We start from the raw sequence: 19183 nt of genomic DNA, 5'->3' as shown, positions 1-19183 counted from the left end.
GCTCTGGGTTACTGATCAGAAGGTCAGGGGTTCACTGCCAAGCTGCCACTGTTCAGCCTTTAACTATCTGCTCCAGGGGCGCTGTATCATGGCTGACCCTCTGCTCTGGCCAAGCTGGAATATGTGAAGAAAAGAATTTCACGTAATCATAAACAGTGACAAATAGAGGCTTCTTCTTCTTAAATACAGGCGTGAACCAGGTCCGATGAGTCTTGCGAGCACTTCCCGAGTGTGATCTGGGACACGTTTCCACAAAAGACAATATAAAAAGACGTCACAAGGGTTGCCAGGTATGTGGTTGTCCTGTGGAAGCAAGTTTTGAACTGTCTAGCTACGATGTCGATGCACACAACAGATACGGATTTTCTATCTAATTATATCTACTAATAATTACAATTCTACATTAAAATGTGCAGACTCACTATGCAAAGTGTCCTCTCATATGTGCACCACTTCTTACTTCTACTCATTCTCTTTATTTATGATAATATGTAAGGGATAAAAACATACGACATAATCCATATATAATCCAAGATGAGATACGTGTGATATGATCTGACATGCGAGTGGACCGCGCAGAAGTGGATTATTTTCCTAGAGCAGCATGCCTCGAAGAGTTTTATTCCTCTTATACCACACCAAATAATAAAAAATAATTATTTGTGTCACAACAGCATGACACGTCATGTTTTTTATTTTTTCATTTAATGTACTGCTTGTTGCAAAGCGCTGACACTGGAGACTCCTTCCGTGAATGTTCCATAAAACACAAATAAACGTAAACTCCTTAGAGAAACCGTCATCAGATCAACAACACGTTGTTGTTTTTTCATCTCAAAAATCTTTTTTTTTTTACAAGTCGCTGTAAAAATTTGGATGAGCTTCTTCATTGACCGTGTATTTAAATCTACTGAGTTTATCTATTGTGTTGACGTGATTTGTTTTTAAATCTCCACACTCTCAGAATGCAGCGAATAAATTTATGTAAGTGATTTTCTGAGCAAAAGCTGCCTGAAATGCCACACAGCAGGCCATAGTGTTTATAAATGAATCAGCACTTTTATGATTCGATTAAGGACTGACATCCAACAGCTAAGTAAACACCTCGGTTAAGTTTTCCATCGGTGTCGGCTAGTATTATGAATCTGGCTCAGGGCGGGTCGCAGAGTTCGGCAACCCTGACTACTGACCAAACGAGCTCACGTAGTCGTGCATCCCGGCTGTCCTCGGGTCACCGAGATGAGTATTAATACGGTACCGAGTCTAAACAGGACACGTCTTTTCTCTTTTCTCTCACCTTCTGAAGCGGCAGATGAGCACAGCAGCCTCTGAGCTTGCCATGTAGGAGTTCCCTTCCAGCCCTGCAGAGACACAAACACAACAGGCCAAGTTAGGAGTGTAATGCATTTCCACATAGACTTGGTGTAGCGGGTAAGCTGGCCCCTGTTGAACGGGCCCCGAGATGCTCGTTCCATGACTAACATGAGCGTGGTTGGGACCGAATATCCCCCGGTGATATTATCACGATCTGAATTCGAATTCAACACAATTACATACTAATTCACTAATAATCATCATTTACATGTTACAATTATTATACTAATAAAACCAAGACTTGTTTACAGAAACGTCTGCAGCGATCACTTCAAACAGAAGAGAATGTTTGTTTGCAGGGAAACACATTAAATTATTGTCATGGGATCAGTGCAGTATGAGGAAAGAAGAATGAGAGAGAGATGAAAGGATTGTGTGCGCGTGTGTGTGTGTGTGTGTGTGTGAGAGAGAGAGAGAGAGAGAGATGGGCAGGATGGGAAACTGCTTGACTTTAACCCTCTTTCTTTCTATTTCGGTATAGGTTACTGATGTTCTCTGGTGAACGGCACCCGGATGGGAACTGCAACGAGGAGTGGGGAAGCACGTCATGTTTTCCACTGAGCTGTACACAGACACAGAGACAGAGAGAGAGAGAGACAGAGAGACTAACAAGGAAGGAATCTCGGCACTGAGTGGCTGGAAATTGAACGGAAGAGTGCATCCAGTGAGTTTTCGCTTGCCGCAAAGAAGCTGACCATATTAAGACCGTTTCTCATCTGTTATGTAATTTGCTGAGGCTTTTATTTGGTTCACTGGATATTTTAGTTTGTACTGGGTTCATATCGAGAGTAATAAAAACAGGCCAAAAAAAGGCGGATGAAAACAGAGTGATAAAATTGTTAATCATTGGTCAAAAACAAAGCGACAGGAAAAGGGAGACCAACTTTTGGTAAGTACGTGTACATGAAAATCAAACAACACGGAACTGGTGGTTAAGTCAACGACAAATTAACATAAACGACAAGTTTACAACGATTTGTGGACTGTATCCAGCAAAATGCAGAAATACGACGAGTGCGAGTATGGCATCTAAAATATATATATTATATATTTATTTATTTTTAAAGACACATGTAACCCAAAATCAGTCCACACAGGATTTCGCTGAGGTTTTTTAAAAAAAAATTTTTTTATGATTGTTGAGGCCAAAAATGCTTGATTTTGCTGTGGCTTTTTCCAAAATTTGCGATGCGACTTGGTTGTTTTTTTTTTTTTGCTTTTGTTCCCTCTCCAAAAAAACTACTCGAATTGGCAAAATTGCAATCGTACGAAATTGTGTCGCACGGTTGTTTGTTGGTAAATGAGACCCGAGAGCTGTAATCATATTCGACGCACGTGAATCGAAGAGGGCTTTGGCTGAATTTGCTGGATTTTCATTCGTTTCTGCGATCGTGAAATCCTGCAGGGGCTGCAAAACGCACGCCATGTTTGGTTCATTTCCAACAGTTAGGTCATTTCAGGGTTGAATCACTTTCTCATTGCAACCGAACCGCGCTGGGACGCGGACGGCGGGTACCTTGCTCAGACCGTCTCCGATCGATTGTTTTGGCACACGCCCGAGCATGATTGCTGTGTTCTCACCCGCACGAACAAACCGCACCGGGCGGGTAAACTCTCAAACGCAGGAGATAACACACTGCGTTTGTGAATGTATGTGAAAGCGTCCTAAACAGAACACGTAACTGATCTACAGGTAAACACTTATATGACTAAAAGTTGATCGTTTTATTTGTCCATTTGACCAGAATTAAAAGGTAACATTTTAAACTTTAACCTTAATTAACTGGAATTTTTCATGCTTGTATGGCAAAACTGCGATTTCAATCAACTCGCATCCTTCCCTTTCCTTCCAACTGACCCTAGCGCTACACTGTTTACCTTTGTGAGAAATGGCGAAGCCTGAAATGATGAACTGTATAGCAATACTAATTTGCTTTGAAATTTTATAACGATCAGAGTTCTAGAAATGCTTAAATAAATAAATAAATAAATAAATAAATAAATCTGCTGTCAAACTAAACTAATGGTGATGCGGCTGGGCGTGGCTGTCAGGAGAACACTTAACCACCTGCTCATCCTCACACAAAACACATATACACACACACTTTCACAATAGAACCACTCTCCACACGTTGAACAAACCAATCAAAGCGCACACCAGTATTCAAATAGACTACATGAAGGTGACAGGATGGACAGGTTTACTGACTGCACGCACACGTCGAGCTCTTCTAGTTGGATCCTAGAGCACGAGACCTGCACCAGGCGGGCTCTATAACTTCCTGCCAGCATTCAATACACACACACACACACACACCTCTTCACACCTCTGTGAACACGCAGACTGTCAATTAAGACCATCTCAACCACACAATCAACACCGCAGATTGTTCATTTTTAAGTTACAGTATAGAGTGAAGGAGAACTGCACATTCCTTTACGATGGCATTCGATTACTTAAAGCATTTACTTTTCACATTGAAATATTAATGGTGTTATTATGACTACGTTTACATGGACAGCAGTAATCTAATTATTGACCTTCTTCTGAATAAGACAATATTGTGATTAAGGTGTTTACATGAGTCGCTTTTAGAATATTCCTTTCATGTTCCCGTTTTACATGTTATAGAACATAGATCGATTAACAGCGCACGTCATTACGTCCCCACGCCATGCCTTCCGACGTTCCCGCCACAATTTCAAGTATCGACATACAGTTCATCTTTGTTATGGTACCGTATACAGTTTTGGGTGGTTTTTATTTAATATTTTTACGAACGCTTTAAGTTAATTATTTGTCATGCTGTACGTGTAAATAGACGACCGCTTGAAGCCGTGGGCTGCGTCTCAAACCGCGTACTTACCGTCTATATAGTAGCAGAGACACATGTATTTCTCCTGCTACAGGCCTATAGTAGGCAAGTATGCGGTTTGGGACGCAGCCGTGCTCTCTTGTTTGCCGTCAAACGGTTGAGCACAGCCTCTGTTGTAGGCTGTATTTGAATGTTATTTTTTTCCCATTGGATACAGAACCGCGAGATAAATCTGAAATTGTAATTTCTAGACTAGAGGTCGACTGATTTATTGGTTTTGCCGATTAATCGGCACCGCTAACCGATTGTTCGAACTATCGGTTATTGGCAAAAATCCACACAGATAGTTTTTCCTGATGGTGGGAGCGGCAGAGAAGTGTCCACTGTCGTTATACAGTACGAGAGCGGCCTCTAGAGGCGAAATAAAAACTACCGCTGACCAATTTTGTCGTGTTATTTGATTCATTCTGGATGTTTCTTTTTTTATTTGCTATTTGGAGTGTTACTTTCTGGTCCATTTTGGAGTTATATCTTTTATTTACCTTAATATTTGTTAATAGTTAAATATATATTAGTATTTATATATGTATTTCATTTACAGTCAGTACTGTTTATTTTTGTAATAAAGGTCGACCTCTAGTAATTTCAAACAACAAAATTCATTCAGACAACTTTAAAGTGGCTGTGTGTGTGTGTGTGTGTGTGTGTGTGTGTGTGTATGTTTCTGCAGGAGTTGCTGTGGACTGCGGATCTTGACTTAGGACTGACATTAATTAGTGATGAGATGTTAACAAGCCGATCTCCCAGCAGCGAACCATGTCAGCTCTCTCTCTCCCACACACACACATAGGTTTCAGAAGCACACCCAGTATGAAACAGCGCGCACACACACACACACACACACACACACACACACACACACACACACACACATATTTCCCTTTTTTATTTAAAGCAGAACATTTAAATAAATCATGCATAATGCTGTATCATATCTCAGGAGACAGGTTTCTCATACTCCAGTCCAGTTTGGTCATGGTGATTACATCACTAATACACCTAATGAACCTGGCGATTATTTATTTATTAAAACAGCTGTCTCGGAGCTTGAAAAGCGAGAACGTGTGGCGGGTATCGATAGTGATAAAGGGCATGTGACCTGCAACACGTACAGCATCGGCCACGCTGTGTTATTGTAAATGGTACTGTGTGTACTGGTGGAGAACGTGGAGCAGGATTGGCGGCTCGGTTCAGAAAAGCCACTCATGCCGGTTCTGCACGACGGCACTCGTGCGCTAGCTGAAATATTAAACAGCAGAGCAGTCAATAGTACAGCAACCTTGAAGTCAATTGCATTCAGACATCGTGAGAGAGAGAGAGAGAGAGAGAGAGAGAGAGAGAGAGAGAGGATGGATACAGAAATGTGAGAGAGCGACAGAGAGGATGGTGCGTGTGTGTGTGTGTGTGTGTGTACTCTGCAGCACAACGGCAGGAGGGAGAGTGACTGCAGGAAGTGCTGAGCACTGCAGCAGTGGAATCCCTTGCCTAGAGAGGAGGGTTACCCCTCAGTTCTCTTCATGCCGGCATCCCCTCCTCCTTTCTCTCTCTCTCTCTCTCTCTTCATCCTGCTGCCATCTGAATCACGGTATTCCCTGTTTGCTATGCGATAAGTCCCTTCATGCCATTGTACTGCACTTACAAGACTCTGCATAACACTTGCGCACACGTGTATGTACAGAAGGTTTCGTAGACTTTTTTTTTTTTTAACCTGTAAACATATATATGGTTATAATTTAAGTTATAACTTAGATCACTGACAGATCCATCATGGTCTCACAAACCCCCTGGAATGCCAACACAAACCTCTAGGGGTTCCCAAACGCCTGGTTGGGAAACCCCTGGTCTAGACACTATTCAAAGCCCTGTTTTTGATGCTTCTACTCAAGAAAAATGCGGAGAAAATAATCTTAGAGGCATGGAACTACCTGCGTACAATTTGCATAATCTTTATTAAAATGCAGCAAACTTGTCACTTGGGGTGGAAGAAAAATGTTTGAGTATTACCAGTTAATATGGTAATATTAATATGGCAATATTAACTCTAGTTGGAGCGCTTGCATCATCTCCTGTTATTTTAGTTGAAGAAGAGTTCTACATGGTCCCGGTTTTCACAGACGAGAGAGAGAGAGAGAGAGAGAAAATTAGAAGAAGAAGCTTTTATGTCATTCTAACTCTGAACGGTGGCCTGCTATTCATCTCCTAAACAGCCTCGTTCATTTTTCTGACTAATATCACCGCATGTACACGTTCGTACACAGGCATACACATCCGCGCGCTTCACAAACGATCCTGCCCCAAGCCTGATGGCCGTCATCATCCTAATCGCCCTAAATCACAGGAGTCTGCTGCCTGCTCAGAAATAACTCCTCCATTTCACTCGGGAAGTCATTTACGACCAGAGATGGATTTCCCCTTTATGTGTAGGTGCACTAAAGAGTCAAGAGTGGGTGAGTGAAATTCTCAAGGCTTCTCACTCACACACACACACTCACACACACACACACACACCTCTAAGCAGGGCCTTCATTGACTCTGTCGAATCAATAGTCCGGGCAGTCCCTGGAGCCTAACTTGTGGTGCAAAATCTGTTCCGTGAGTGGAATAGTATAATCCTGTAGTATATATATATATATATATATATATATATATATATATATATATATATATATATATATATATATATATATATAAAAATGTGTATGTGTGTACACACAAATTTGCTATTAAATATGGTCAAACCCTAAGCAGAGGAGCGCTGAGAGTTGATTTGTTCTGTCGAAGTTGAAAAGCAAGCCTTTAGCAGTATAATGTTTATACATGGGATGGGAAATGGTCGTTATGAAAATAAAAGAGGTCACAAATATGCAGGCTGTTAGCAGTGAATTTCATAAGTTGGCACGTGTGTGTGTGTGTGTTGCAGGATTTACCATTGAGCTCATAGACTTCATGACGAGTAATATATTTTAAAGACACATAATGACTATAGTTTAACGCTGTTTTCTCCTATTTATATTGGGGAGTATATCTCTTCCTGTCTTCTACTGAATGCACAAAATGCCAGGCTAGAAGAGTTAGTTGAAACGCTCATGGGTAGGAGTTGCTCCCCTGTACAGTAGTTGGGGGTATACAACTGGAAAAAAAAAAAAAAAAGAATAAGAAGAAGAAAAAATATATGGATCAGTAAACTCGTAGAGAGTAGCGCGACTAGAGAGGTTGGTTGGAATGCTGGTGGAAATGAGTAATGTCTCTTGCTATAGTAAATGGCGCAGTTATATAGCGCTTTTATCCAAAGCTCTTTACACTGTGTCTCATTCACCCATTCACACACACACACACACACAGCAATGGTAGCAGAGCTGACACACAAGGCGCTAACTTGCCATCGGGAGCAACTTGGGATTCAGTGTCTTGCCCAAGGACACTTTGGTATGTGGAGTCACGTGGGCCGGGAATCGAACCGCCAACCCTACGATTAGTCGACAACCCGCTCTACCACCTGAGCCACAGCCTACCCTATAGGGATATCATTTAAAAAAGGCTTGCTTATACTACAGGGTGTCCCAAAAAGTCTCCATACATAGGGGAAAATGAACACTTTTTAGCAAAAAGACTTATGTCGTTTATATTATATATAAATAAATAAAAATTCTGATAGCCTTTAAGAATGCCTTTGACAAAAGAAGAAGGTATTGGAATCATTCTCTCGGGCAGATCGGGAAGCTGTCGCAAGGTTGCGATGGACTTTAACAGGAAACATGGCGAGCCCACCACACACACACACACACACAAACACGACACTGTTACCAAACTTATTAACAAACTCAAAAAGACGAAGGAATACCCGACGTGGTCCCCTATGTACGGAGACTTTTCTTTTATCAGACTTTTGAACCGTTTAAGTCATTTCACTATTTTCAAGACAAGCCTGAAGTTAAAAGACAAAGAAACTGCTGGCTAGTCAATGTTCTGATAATTTAACTGCTCTAAATGTAGAAATACGATGTTATATTCATGGAAACTGAAACTGTATAATATCCTTTTCGTTGTTGGTGTGGATGCTTATTGTGACTAATGTACATAGTCTTATTTAGCTTCGAACATTAGTTAATCATTCACTGAACAGAGTGATCATTATACATCATGACTGTTAGAATTACACTGTAAGAACGCCTCGTAATTATTTTAAATTCTATGCCCAGCATTATGAGATGATGAAAAACAGATTTTGGCACAACCATGGCCCGAACGACAACAATTCGATGAGCATCCACAACATCCCCAATGCTGACCATGATGTCCTTCTGCTAGATGTTAGTAAACTCGAGTCTTCCGAAGTTGCACCTATTGCTGAGTAACTGACGGAGGTGAGTTATCGGAGAGTGCCATCGGTTCATTTTATACCCGAAATGGATGGTTCTGGATGGATGGTTCCATTTAAAAAACATTAAAAATATAGACTTCTGAATATATCCCCCTTTTTTTTTTTTTATTAATAATGACCTCTTTCATCTTTACATCACATTAGGAATTGATTGTGTGTGTGTGGTTGTCTGAGAGTGAGAATCATGTATTTATTTATTTTTCACACCAAATTGTTGAGGCCCCCCGGGCGCCCCCTGGTGGCTCCCAAGGGGGCCGCGGACCCCACTTTGAAAACCACTGCTGTATAGTACTTGTTTTTTTTTTTTGTGTAGCTATAATAATTAAATATTATTTAATGCCAGAGCATTCAAGCATTGCTGTAAATGAAGATGAATAGGTTCATTCTGTCCGGTTTAAGCCGAGTACATAACGGTGTGCTGAAATCCTGCTTGAGAGGAATGCTTGTAATGTGCGTTCAAGTATAAATATTTACATGCTTTATAACTCCGGCAGGCGTTTTTTTTTTCTTCTTCCTCCATTTATAAAGCCGTACCGAGGGGAACGTATAATTTATGTTCATTCGGTTAAAGGGCTCTCTGGCTACTAAAAAAAAGTTTGAGAACCACTTTTCTAGACAGTTAAATAGTTTTAATACGTTTCCTTCAGCAGGAACCGTATCTGTGCTGCTTTGGACAGAAATCTGCTCAGTGGTTTTTTTTTCTTTTAGTGGCTGCTAACTCTTCTACACTGACGCGTCTGCAATCTGATTGGTAGTTCTCCCAAGTCTACACGGATGCGCCATTTTCATTCACATATATTATTATGTAGAATTTCTTGCCATCCATGTTACAGTCTTTCAAGCATCTTTCGATATTATGTGCATCTCATTAATCGGGCTGTGATTCTGCTGTTCTTATTATTAACATGTGCGTATTTTATGGTTCTAAATCTATGCAGAATCATATTTATATTTTTAGATTAGTACTATTGTATTTATGCGAATCAACCGAGAATTACTACGGTTTCTCAGTGACAAGACCGTCTGCGTTTTTGTTTTTTTCCAACAGAGAGAAAAGAGTTAATCCCTCTATGTTCTAGAACATGTAAAACGGGAACGTGGAAGGAGTATTCTAAAAGCGACTCATGTAAACACCTTAATCACAATATTGTCTTATTCAGAATAAGGTCAATAATTAGACTACTGCTGTCCATGTGAACGTAGTCAGTGATGCGCGTGAACTCATTTGGTCTGATCCCACAGAATAGCTACTGTAGCACAAATTGCTGAAAAAGTGAACGTCCGCTGCTGACGTCTTGGTGCCGGATACCACAGCACACCTTCAGAGGTCTTGTGGAGCCTTGATGGGTCAGAGGTGTTTTAGCTGCACAATTATTAGACAGGTGGTTGTAACGTTATGACTGATCGGTGTGGCTCAAACATGACGATCATAACTAATTTGTTTAGCTCCGCTGTGTGCTAATCCTTATGGTGTAAGGAATAGTTCTTAGAATAGGTGCTGAAGGAAATACAGAACTCGGTACATTTAATTATTGATATTGTAATAATATCAATTATTCATCCAAGCACGATGGGTCAGGAGTCTCACACACACACACCAAACATAATATTCCATTTAATATGGGCCATGTCAGCAGTGCTCGATTCTTCAATCGTTAAGGTAATTACGGGAGTCTAATCCTTTTCTTTTTTTAAAAAAAAGAGCGCTTAGAAAAGTATTCTCCGCCTCGACGTTCTTAATCTATGGGATCAAAAGACTAAACATACCCAATGAATGGGCATCTTTTTCACCTGTTGTTTAGCCTGACACCAATCAGCTCAAGACCCGTAACCTGTCCACAGCACAGCATGAATTATTGATTAAACCATGACACCGACACCCCCACCCCAACAAACACATACATACAAACATTCAGCCACAAGCACACACACACAGCAAATATTTTAAGAAGGAGTGCTAATGTCAACAGAGCACACTCAACACTAAAGACATTGTTTGAGCTATCGTGTTCTTTTCGCTCAGTAAAAAGTGTCTGGCTGTGTCGTGCTAGCGTTAACGTTATATTTACAGTTTTTGTGCTGCGCTCTTTCGACACGTTCTGCTTCTGGAAATACTGTCCATACGAGTATTAAAAAGGATTCAGATGATTACAGCAACAGTTTGCTGGACTTGCTCCTTCACCAGGGGACTGCGAACGAAGAGCTGCCATCACTGACACGTAATTTGCCCGTCCTTGCCGATCTGTCCGTCCCTGCATCGGCTTGTTTTTTTATTATCGCGATGGCACGTTTCACTCGAATATGAGCACATGTGACGGACATGAGCTTTACAAAATGTGTTAAATGTCGCCATTTGTTGGCCAACATCTGACACTGATTCCAAGGTCACGTATCTCGATGATACTATGAGACATATCCTACTTGTTCTGCTTGTGTGTGTGTGTGTGTGTGTGTGTGTGTGTGTGTATATATATATATATATATATATATATGTGTGTGTGAGCGCGCAAGTGTGTGAGGTAGCCTGAGGATTGCTCAGTTTGAGGCTTCGTGTTTGCGTATACACACAGATGGTGTTGGCCCTCGACTCAGCTTCATTAGCCTGCAGGTCACGCAAGCTGCAATAACTGGTCGTATGTGACTTTATATACAAACCCCCCCCTGTAGTGGTGTCTCTGTCCCATAGTGGCCGGCCCCTGACTGACACTGCAACTGCTCTCTACTTCCTATGCAATCTAATCTCTGGTGTTTCATTACGCGTCCTGTATTTATGTGTCACAGGTTGCACATGTTACCTTTTGTATCCTTTATTTAGTATTCGACAGAGTGTCCCCAAAAGTCTCCATACATACACAGGGGACCATGTTTACCAGTGTCTTCGTCAGTGGATGTGGGTGGGTGTCCGCTTCTCGGTCGGTCCGTAACACTTCCAGTCTTTTTGAGTTTGTTAATTAGTTTTGGTAACAGTGTCGTGTGTTTCCTGTTAAAGTCCACCGCAACCTTACGACATAAACAAATAAACAAATAAATAAATAATATATATGTATATAAATATAATATAAATAATATAGACATTTTGCTAAATGAATAAAGGCAGGTCTGATGATGACGATGGGCATAGTTTTATATTCTTTATATACATATTTATTCTTCATATACACATTTCCTTTATTACATAAACAAAATTTACGTCAAATGAAATCAACAAGTTTCTTTGGAATGGAATTTTGGAGGTAGAAAGAATTTAAACATTAATTTGTGATTGAAATCGGTTCCGGAAATCTTTCCGACCCGTGTATACTAGAAAACAGTCAACATATCATCGTGTGCAGGGTTTCCCCCACGCCGCAACGCGTTTATCAAAATTATGCATCAGCAAACATCTTGATAATATATATTTAGTATTACAAACAGGAAGACAGCTAACCACAACCATGCCAGCACAAGCAAACTTCACAGATGCTTTGTTTGTGCTCATAATGTTATTTTTTTTTATTTCAGTGTTTTTAAACCAACAATTGGCTGGAAATAAAAATCCTTTTAAAACCGTCACAGTGTTTATTCCTGGTTAGGAAATGTGCTGAGGAAATACAACCTTTGAGCTTACACATCAGTGCTGCCAATAAATAATACGCCCCGGCACGTACTGTGTGTAGGTCTTTCCTAGCTTACATGACAAATGCATCCTCAGAGTGATCGTTCAGCCTTGCAACGTTAATTAAGAAAGATTTAGTCACTGCTTCAGCGGCGGAAATAAGCACTAGGGGTGGAGAGAACAATTCGGAGACAGAGGACTCTGTCTAAAAAAAAAAAAAAAACACCACCACCACCATTCATGTCAAACCAGTATGAACAAGCAGCTTCAGCCAGAGTTTGTAGTTGTGTCCCAGATGACATACTATACACTATGCACTTATACTATGCACTGTACTCTCTTTTAGAAGGGGAGTATCGTCTCGAATGGCACGCTTTCGGTATTGTACTAACCGGAAGTATATGCTGTTTCCCGCTCGAGGGCAAATTACGTCAAACGCACGTAACGTGATGGCGCCATCATCAGCGAAATAACCCAAACGGATAACAAAAACCAATTGGTGCATTCTGCTGTTTATGGTAATGTTTCCTTTTATGCCTAACAAGACCTTAGCCACCATCAGATGGAGGTGTACAGTTGCAATCAAAAGTATTCAACCCCCATTGCACCAGGTTTATTGTCAAAATGTACAGACTTTCAGCTGTTTGCAGTGAACAAATCAAACTGAAAAAGTGGTTTCCCCAAATTCAACCGAGAATGCAACTTTATAATGATTTTTCCAGTTTCAAAAAAGTCGTGACCGTTGCGTGCATGAAGTGTCCATCGTTGATGGTTGAATGAGTGTTTTTTGGGCTGTGAACACACTAATCACACTATTGATACAACAAAACGGCGTAGAATAGTACACAAGTGTGCGATTTGGGACGCACCTTATGTACCTCCAAATCTTTTAAACGCAGAGATGTAATTGAGCCTTCACACCCTTACTCAACCCACAAAAGACGCACAAGACGGAATCGATACTTTGAGTACGCGTCAACGTTTTGCGACTCGTCAGCTTTGACGCAGCGCAGTAACAACGTATCCGTGGAACAAACCCTCATACTGTTAAAACATCAATCTAAAATATACTGTGGGAATATCGATATAATTAACGCACGTCCGTCGACTGCGCTGCACTTGGAATTAAACGGCCTCGGTCCGAACACGCCAGACAGCTTTATCTGTGGAAATCGAGACGCGTTTTATTCTCCCGTTCCAAAAGCCTGCGTCCTTAGAGCTCACTCGAGGGCACAGATAAAGAGACATGACTGAGCAAACAGAAACGGGCACGCTTTGTTTCAGCCTCTTCCAATAGGAGCAAATGGGCTGCGTTTAATCAGCTGCGTCCTCCGTTCATCCCTTCAACTGAAACTCTGCCCGAGCAGCCGTGGAGATTGTGAGATTGTCCATCATCTGTGCTCTGCGCGCGCGCTCACACACACACACACACACACACGTCCACTCCTCTACTATATTTTCTTTTGTTATTATTCTATCAGTTCTGGGCGTATTCACTATCAGTATCAGTATCGATGTGTGCCTTCAGGCAAGGAGCTCTCAGGGTATTTTACCTTCTCCCACAGACAACATGGGCATCCATAAAAACATGAACACACCCTTGAATCAGACATCCTTTCTGCCGTAGGGCTCCCGAGGTCCATCACAGAGAACGTTACTCTAACTCCGTCAAAAAAAAAACTTTTAAAAAATCTGCCCGTCTCCAACGTACATGTTCGTATCACCGTCGCCAAAAGCAACAGCAGTGGCTATAAATCAGTGGAAGGATAGTGCAGTTGGTGATGTGCTTCATATTTGGGGAATCAATTCACTCGAAACTGGACAGAACCTCCAGAGTAGCATCCAAAACAAAACAACCAGCTAAGAAATCAAGTGCGAATATTGGATAGAGGTCGACCCATTGATCGGCACAGACAACCGATTTCTGGAACTATCGACACTATCCACACTGATAGCGGGAGCAGCTGAGAAGCGTCCGCTGTTGTTATACAGTACGAGAGCGGCCTCTAGAGGCGAAATAAAAACCATCACTGACCAATATTTGTTATGTTATTTGAAGTGGGTTTTTTTTTAAATTCATTTCAGATGTTTTTTTTGGTTTTTTTTGGAGTGTTACTTTTTGGTTCAGTTTGGATGGATGTCTTTTATTGACTTTAATATTTATTAATAGTTAATATTAATATTTATTTAATTTTAAAAAAAGCATAGTACATTTTCATGGTACAGTCAGTACTCTTTATTTTTGTAATAAAGTTCAGCAATATTTTCCTTTTAGTTTTATATTTTCATTCAGTATCAATTTTAAAAACTGTCAGTTTATTAATCGGTAAATTAACCCGACTTACCGGTATCGGTAAAATCCACTATCGATCGACCTCTAATATGGGATGTTTCAGGGGAGAGGTTTTAAGGACAACAATGAGAATAATCAATATAGACAGATCTGATTTTTTTTTTTTTAAATTATTAAAAAAAAAGGACGGTGCAATGAAGCTTGTAATGTGAACGCAGCCCGAGATACCTTAGGAAGTGAGAACGTATCTTCTCTGTGCCTTGTACATGTCGAATGCTGGCTGGGGGAAGAAAAGGTTAATGGCTGGATACTAGAAGAGTACGAGCATGTAACTGGTTTCAGCTGAAGATCTCATTAAAGCAAGCAAAGAGATAGTGGGATAGTTCACTCTGGCTTATCTTTAATTCCTCGCTCCTCCACACTTTATTCATCATCTCTCCCCTGCTGATATATTCACATACCCGTTTTCAACTCTGTAATGCATTTCGCAAAACGGAGAACGCTAGGTATTCATAAGGAAAAGAACACAACAGGGTCCTGCTGTTATAGGAAAATAATCCATGAGGTCTGACGTGGAGTTAGTGCTACGTGCTTTCATTTCCATAGACACAGAAGCACAGTGTAATCCTACTCGTACATCTTCTGCTTACACCTGAGTCATCCTTTTCAGCTGATGGTCAGCTCCTTGTAAAGCAAGCTACTATATAATAAAGCGAGAGGTAAGGAAAGAAAAACTTTAGTCAATAGCCAGACCCTTTGCGAGCTCTGTGAGCTGAGAATAGGGAGTATTAGAAAATGTTAGAACTTTGGACTATTATTGATTTGGGAGTATCTTCAATGAACAGGAGAATGTTTGGGTGTATATGCTGCAGTGTTTCCTGTAATCTTTCTCAAATTTGCACTGTCATGGGTACCTATTTACCTACACCCAAGGCATCTAACTCATGCATATCATCCCTTAATTGAGTAAAACGGCATATCATGTTTGAGCATATGCAGCTGCACAGACTACAATTATGCTTGTGGCATGCCTTTTACTACACAGATACAGAAAATACCTCAGGAAATGTGGTCGTCATTACCATTTTAATCTAATTATGCTGTAACAGGAAGTCTTCCAAAATGGGAAAGGTATGACTTTGTTGCCATTTTAGCAGATTTCTCCTATAGTTACAGGTACTAAGAATAATGTAGGTCTAGTATATTTATTTTCTATTTGAAAAGTATTCCATTATGCATTAAAGTAGACTAATGTAGCTTACATTAATGTAGGCTAATTGCAGACAGTGAGCATATTCATAACCAGTTCTCAATTTCACCTCCATCAGTTCCAGTACAACGCCATCCCAACAACGACGGCATCCCAACATCAATACCATCCCAACAGCGACGCCTTCCCAACAGAGACGCCATCCCAACAACAATACCATCCCAACAGTGATGCCATCACTACATCAACACCATTACAACGGCGACGCCATCACAACATCAATACCATCCCAACGGCGACGCCTTCCCAACAGCGACGCCTTCCCAACATCAATACCATCCCAACGGCGACGCCTTCCCAACAGCGACGCCATCCCAACATCAATACCATCCCAACAGCGACGCCTTCCCAACATCAATACCATCCCAACGGCGACGCCTTCCCAACATCAATACCATCCCAACGGCGACGCCTTCCCAACAGCGACGCCTTCCCAACATCAATACCATCCCAACAGCGACGCCTTCCCAACATCAATACCATCCCAACGGCGACGCCTTCCCAACATCAATACCATCCCAATGGCGACGCCATCCCGACATCAATACCATCCCAACTGCGACGCCATCACTACATCAACACCATTACAACGGTGACGCCTTCCCAACATCAATACCATCCCAACAGCGACGCCATCACTACATCAACAGCATTACAACGGCGATGCCTTCCCAACATCAATACCATCCCAACAGCGACGCCATCACTACATCAACAGCATTACAACGGCGATGCCTTCCCAACATCAATACCATCCCAACATCAACGCCATCCCTACAGTAACGCCAGGACGACAGCAACACCATGAGGATAGTAACACCAGTACTACAGCAACACCGTTACTACAGCCACACCATGCGTATAGCGCACCGTTACTACAGCAACACCATGAGTATAGTGCACCGTTACTACAGCGACACCATGAGTACAGTGCACCGTTACTACAGCGACACCATGAGTACAGTGCACCGTTACTACAGCGACACCATGAGTACAGTGCACTGTTACTACAGCGACACCATGAGTATAGTGCACCGTTACTACAGCGACACCATCAGTATAGTGCACCGTTACTACAGCGACACCATGAGTATAGTGCACCATTACTACAGCGACACCATGAGTATAGTGCACCGTTGCTACAGCAACACCATGAGTATAGTGCACCATTACTACAGCAACACCATGAGTATAGCAACACCGTAACTACAGTGACACCATGAGTACAGCACACTGTTACTACAGCAACAACATTACTACAGCAACACCATGAGTATAGCAACACCGTTACTACAGCAACACCACGAGTATAGCAACACTATTACTAAGTTTTGAGACAAGGCTAATAGTAATTTTTTTTTAATTAATTATTCCTGTTTTAAATAAACAGAATTATTCTACATTTTTTCTTTTTTTTTTAATATATCAAAGTAATTATCAGTGCTTGCAGGAGGATGAAATACGCCAGTGGAAACCCTGATAAAGGCCTGTGATAAGCAAAACTACAGTACCTAATGTCACTCTGCAGTGCTATAGAGCATACACTCTCTCTCTCTCTCTCTCTCTCTCTCTCTCTCACTTAGAGGATTATGATACAGCTAAAGTAGCAGCGTCTGCCAAGGACAAAGTGGAAGAGATGGAGGCTCCCTTTAACTCGGCTCAAATAAGGCAGCAGAATGTGCTAAGCTGCCAGAGATGATTCAGGAGCCCACCATATATGGTGCTTGGGTGTCATGGAGTTTACCATGGAAAAAAGAAAAGAAAAAAAACAAACACCCAAGGCCACAATTGTGCACGAGTACGTGTTCTTCAGTTTGCAGTCATTTGGAGACTATGTACTCTACTGACATTTACTGCAGTAGGAAGAAAGAGTCGGACGTGAAAGCAGAGACTGAAGGAGAAGCAACTAGAAAGGTACAACAAACAACACTGCCGATGTGTTATTCTGTGATGCAAACCCTTCTCCATTCAGAAAGTATGATAAAGTCGTCTGTGACAACACCGCGCAGCACAGCTCTGACAGCAGAGATAACCTGTCAGCACAGCACAGGCTAAGATCCGCAGGCCCTGGCGATCAACGCCACATCTGACCCCTTCACTACAGCAATGCGGGTAGAGAGAAAGACCGAGGGAACAGAGTGTGAGACAGAGAGAGGGAGAGAGAAAGTGAGATGGATGGAAGCAAAGGAAAAGCTGAGACACAATCTTACTAAATGTCTACAGAGCTGGAGATGCACATTCATTTGGAACCACAGCGGTACGGAATGAGACATCGAAATCGTTTCTGCGCAGGAGTTCTCACAAGACATTAACTACAGAATGAGACACTTGTCCCGAATAATGCTATCGGATGTGTGGCAATACAGATCTGAAAACAGAATCCAATTAACACAGGAGAGCGGCAGATAGCGCACAAAGCGTTATTAAACGATGGAACCAGGCTCCACAAGCTCAATTCTGAGTCCCAGAGCAAAACATGGAGGGTCTCAGGTGCTGTGTTGAGAGAGCGAGAGAGAGAGAGAGAGAGAGAGAGAGAGAGAGAGCGAGAGAGAGAGAGCGAGAGAGCGCAATTGAAGCCAAAGCAGTACAAGTTAAATAATTCGACTGTTTTCTCACACCTGGTTTGCTTGCTAAATGTCTGTACCAGTTTTATCTTCTATCTTTTTTCATTTAATTGATTGGGTCAGGAATTTAGGGGATTTTTTTTGAGGGGGGGCGCATTTAATGGACACTTATTCACAGTCTTGAAAGTGTTGTCTAATTTGCAGCGTCGTTTTTATTACATCATATAAAAAGATACTATAGCTACCTACTAAGTAATAATGAGCCGATATTACTAAGAGTAATATCTAAAATACCAACACCCTTCGTTTAAGGCTCGACTGTATAGTGGAAAAGAAAACTGAGTCAGGGAAGTATAAATATCTTTCGAATAAGATGTTCCCGAGCTGCTGTGAGACACCCCGCCGATTCAGTCAGTGTCATATCAGAGGTGTTGGGTCAGCAGTAGCGGGAAATACTCGGGTGTCATATGCGCACTCAAATGTCATCATGCCACAACATTCATTTTTCAATTCAATTTTATTTGTATAGCGCTTGGACATGGACATGCTTGGGCAGCGGACATTGTCTCAAAGCAGCTTTACAGAAACATATAAACACAGGATACAGATTTTAAGTGTGTGAATTTCTCCCTATTGAGCGAGCCGGTGGCGAGGAAAAACTCCCTTAGACGATATGAGGAAGAAACCTTGAGAGGAACTTCCCTCTCAAGAGGTCTTTCCTCACCTAATGACCCCCAAATAAGTAAACATGTGCAATGAAACACACAGATATGTTAAAAGTCAACATTAGGCATTTGGATGGAATGCAGCTAAACTAAAAATAAATAAAT

General features: G+C 41.5%; 1 protein-coding gene across 1 annotated transcript in view; it reads right to left on the bottom strand.

The window, feature by feature from the left end:
- The window catches only part of mcu (mitochondrial calcium uniporter), a 57745-nt gene that overhangs the window by 6668 nt on the left and 31894 nt on the right, over window positions 1–19183 (bottom strand). Inside the window, exon 3 of the mRNA XM_053620480.1 lies at window positions 1298–1361. Coding sequence (XP_053476455.1) covers window positions 1298–1361 — 64 coding nt within the window. The remainder of the gene's footprint in view (window positions 1–1297; window positions 1362–19183) is intronic.

This window comes from Ictalurus furcatus, chromosome 3 (genome assembly GCF_023375685.1).
Source record: "Ictalurus furcatus strain D&B chromosome 3, Billie_1.0, whole genome shotgun sequence".
Taxonomy (NCBI): Eukaryota; Metazoa; Chordata; class Actinopteri; order Siluriformes; family Ictaluridae; genus Ictalurus; species Ictalurus furcatus.
This window is presented reverse-complemented; position numbering and strand designations above follow the sequence as displayed.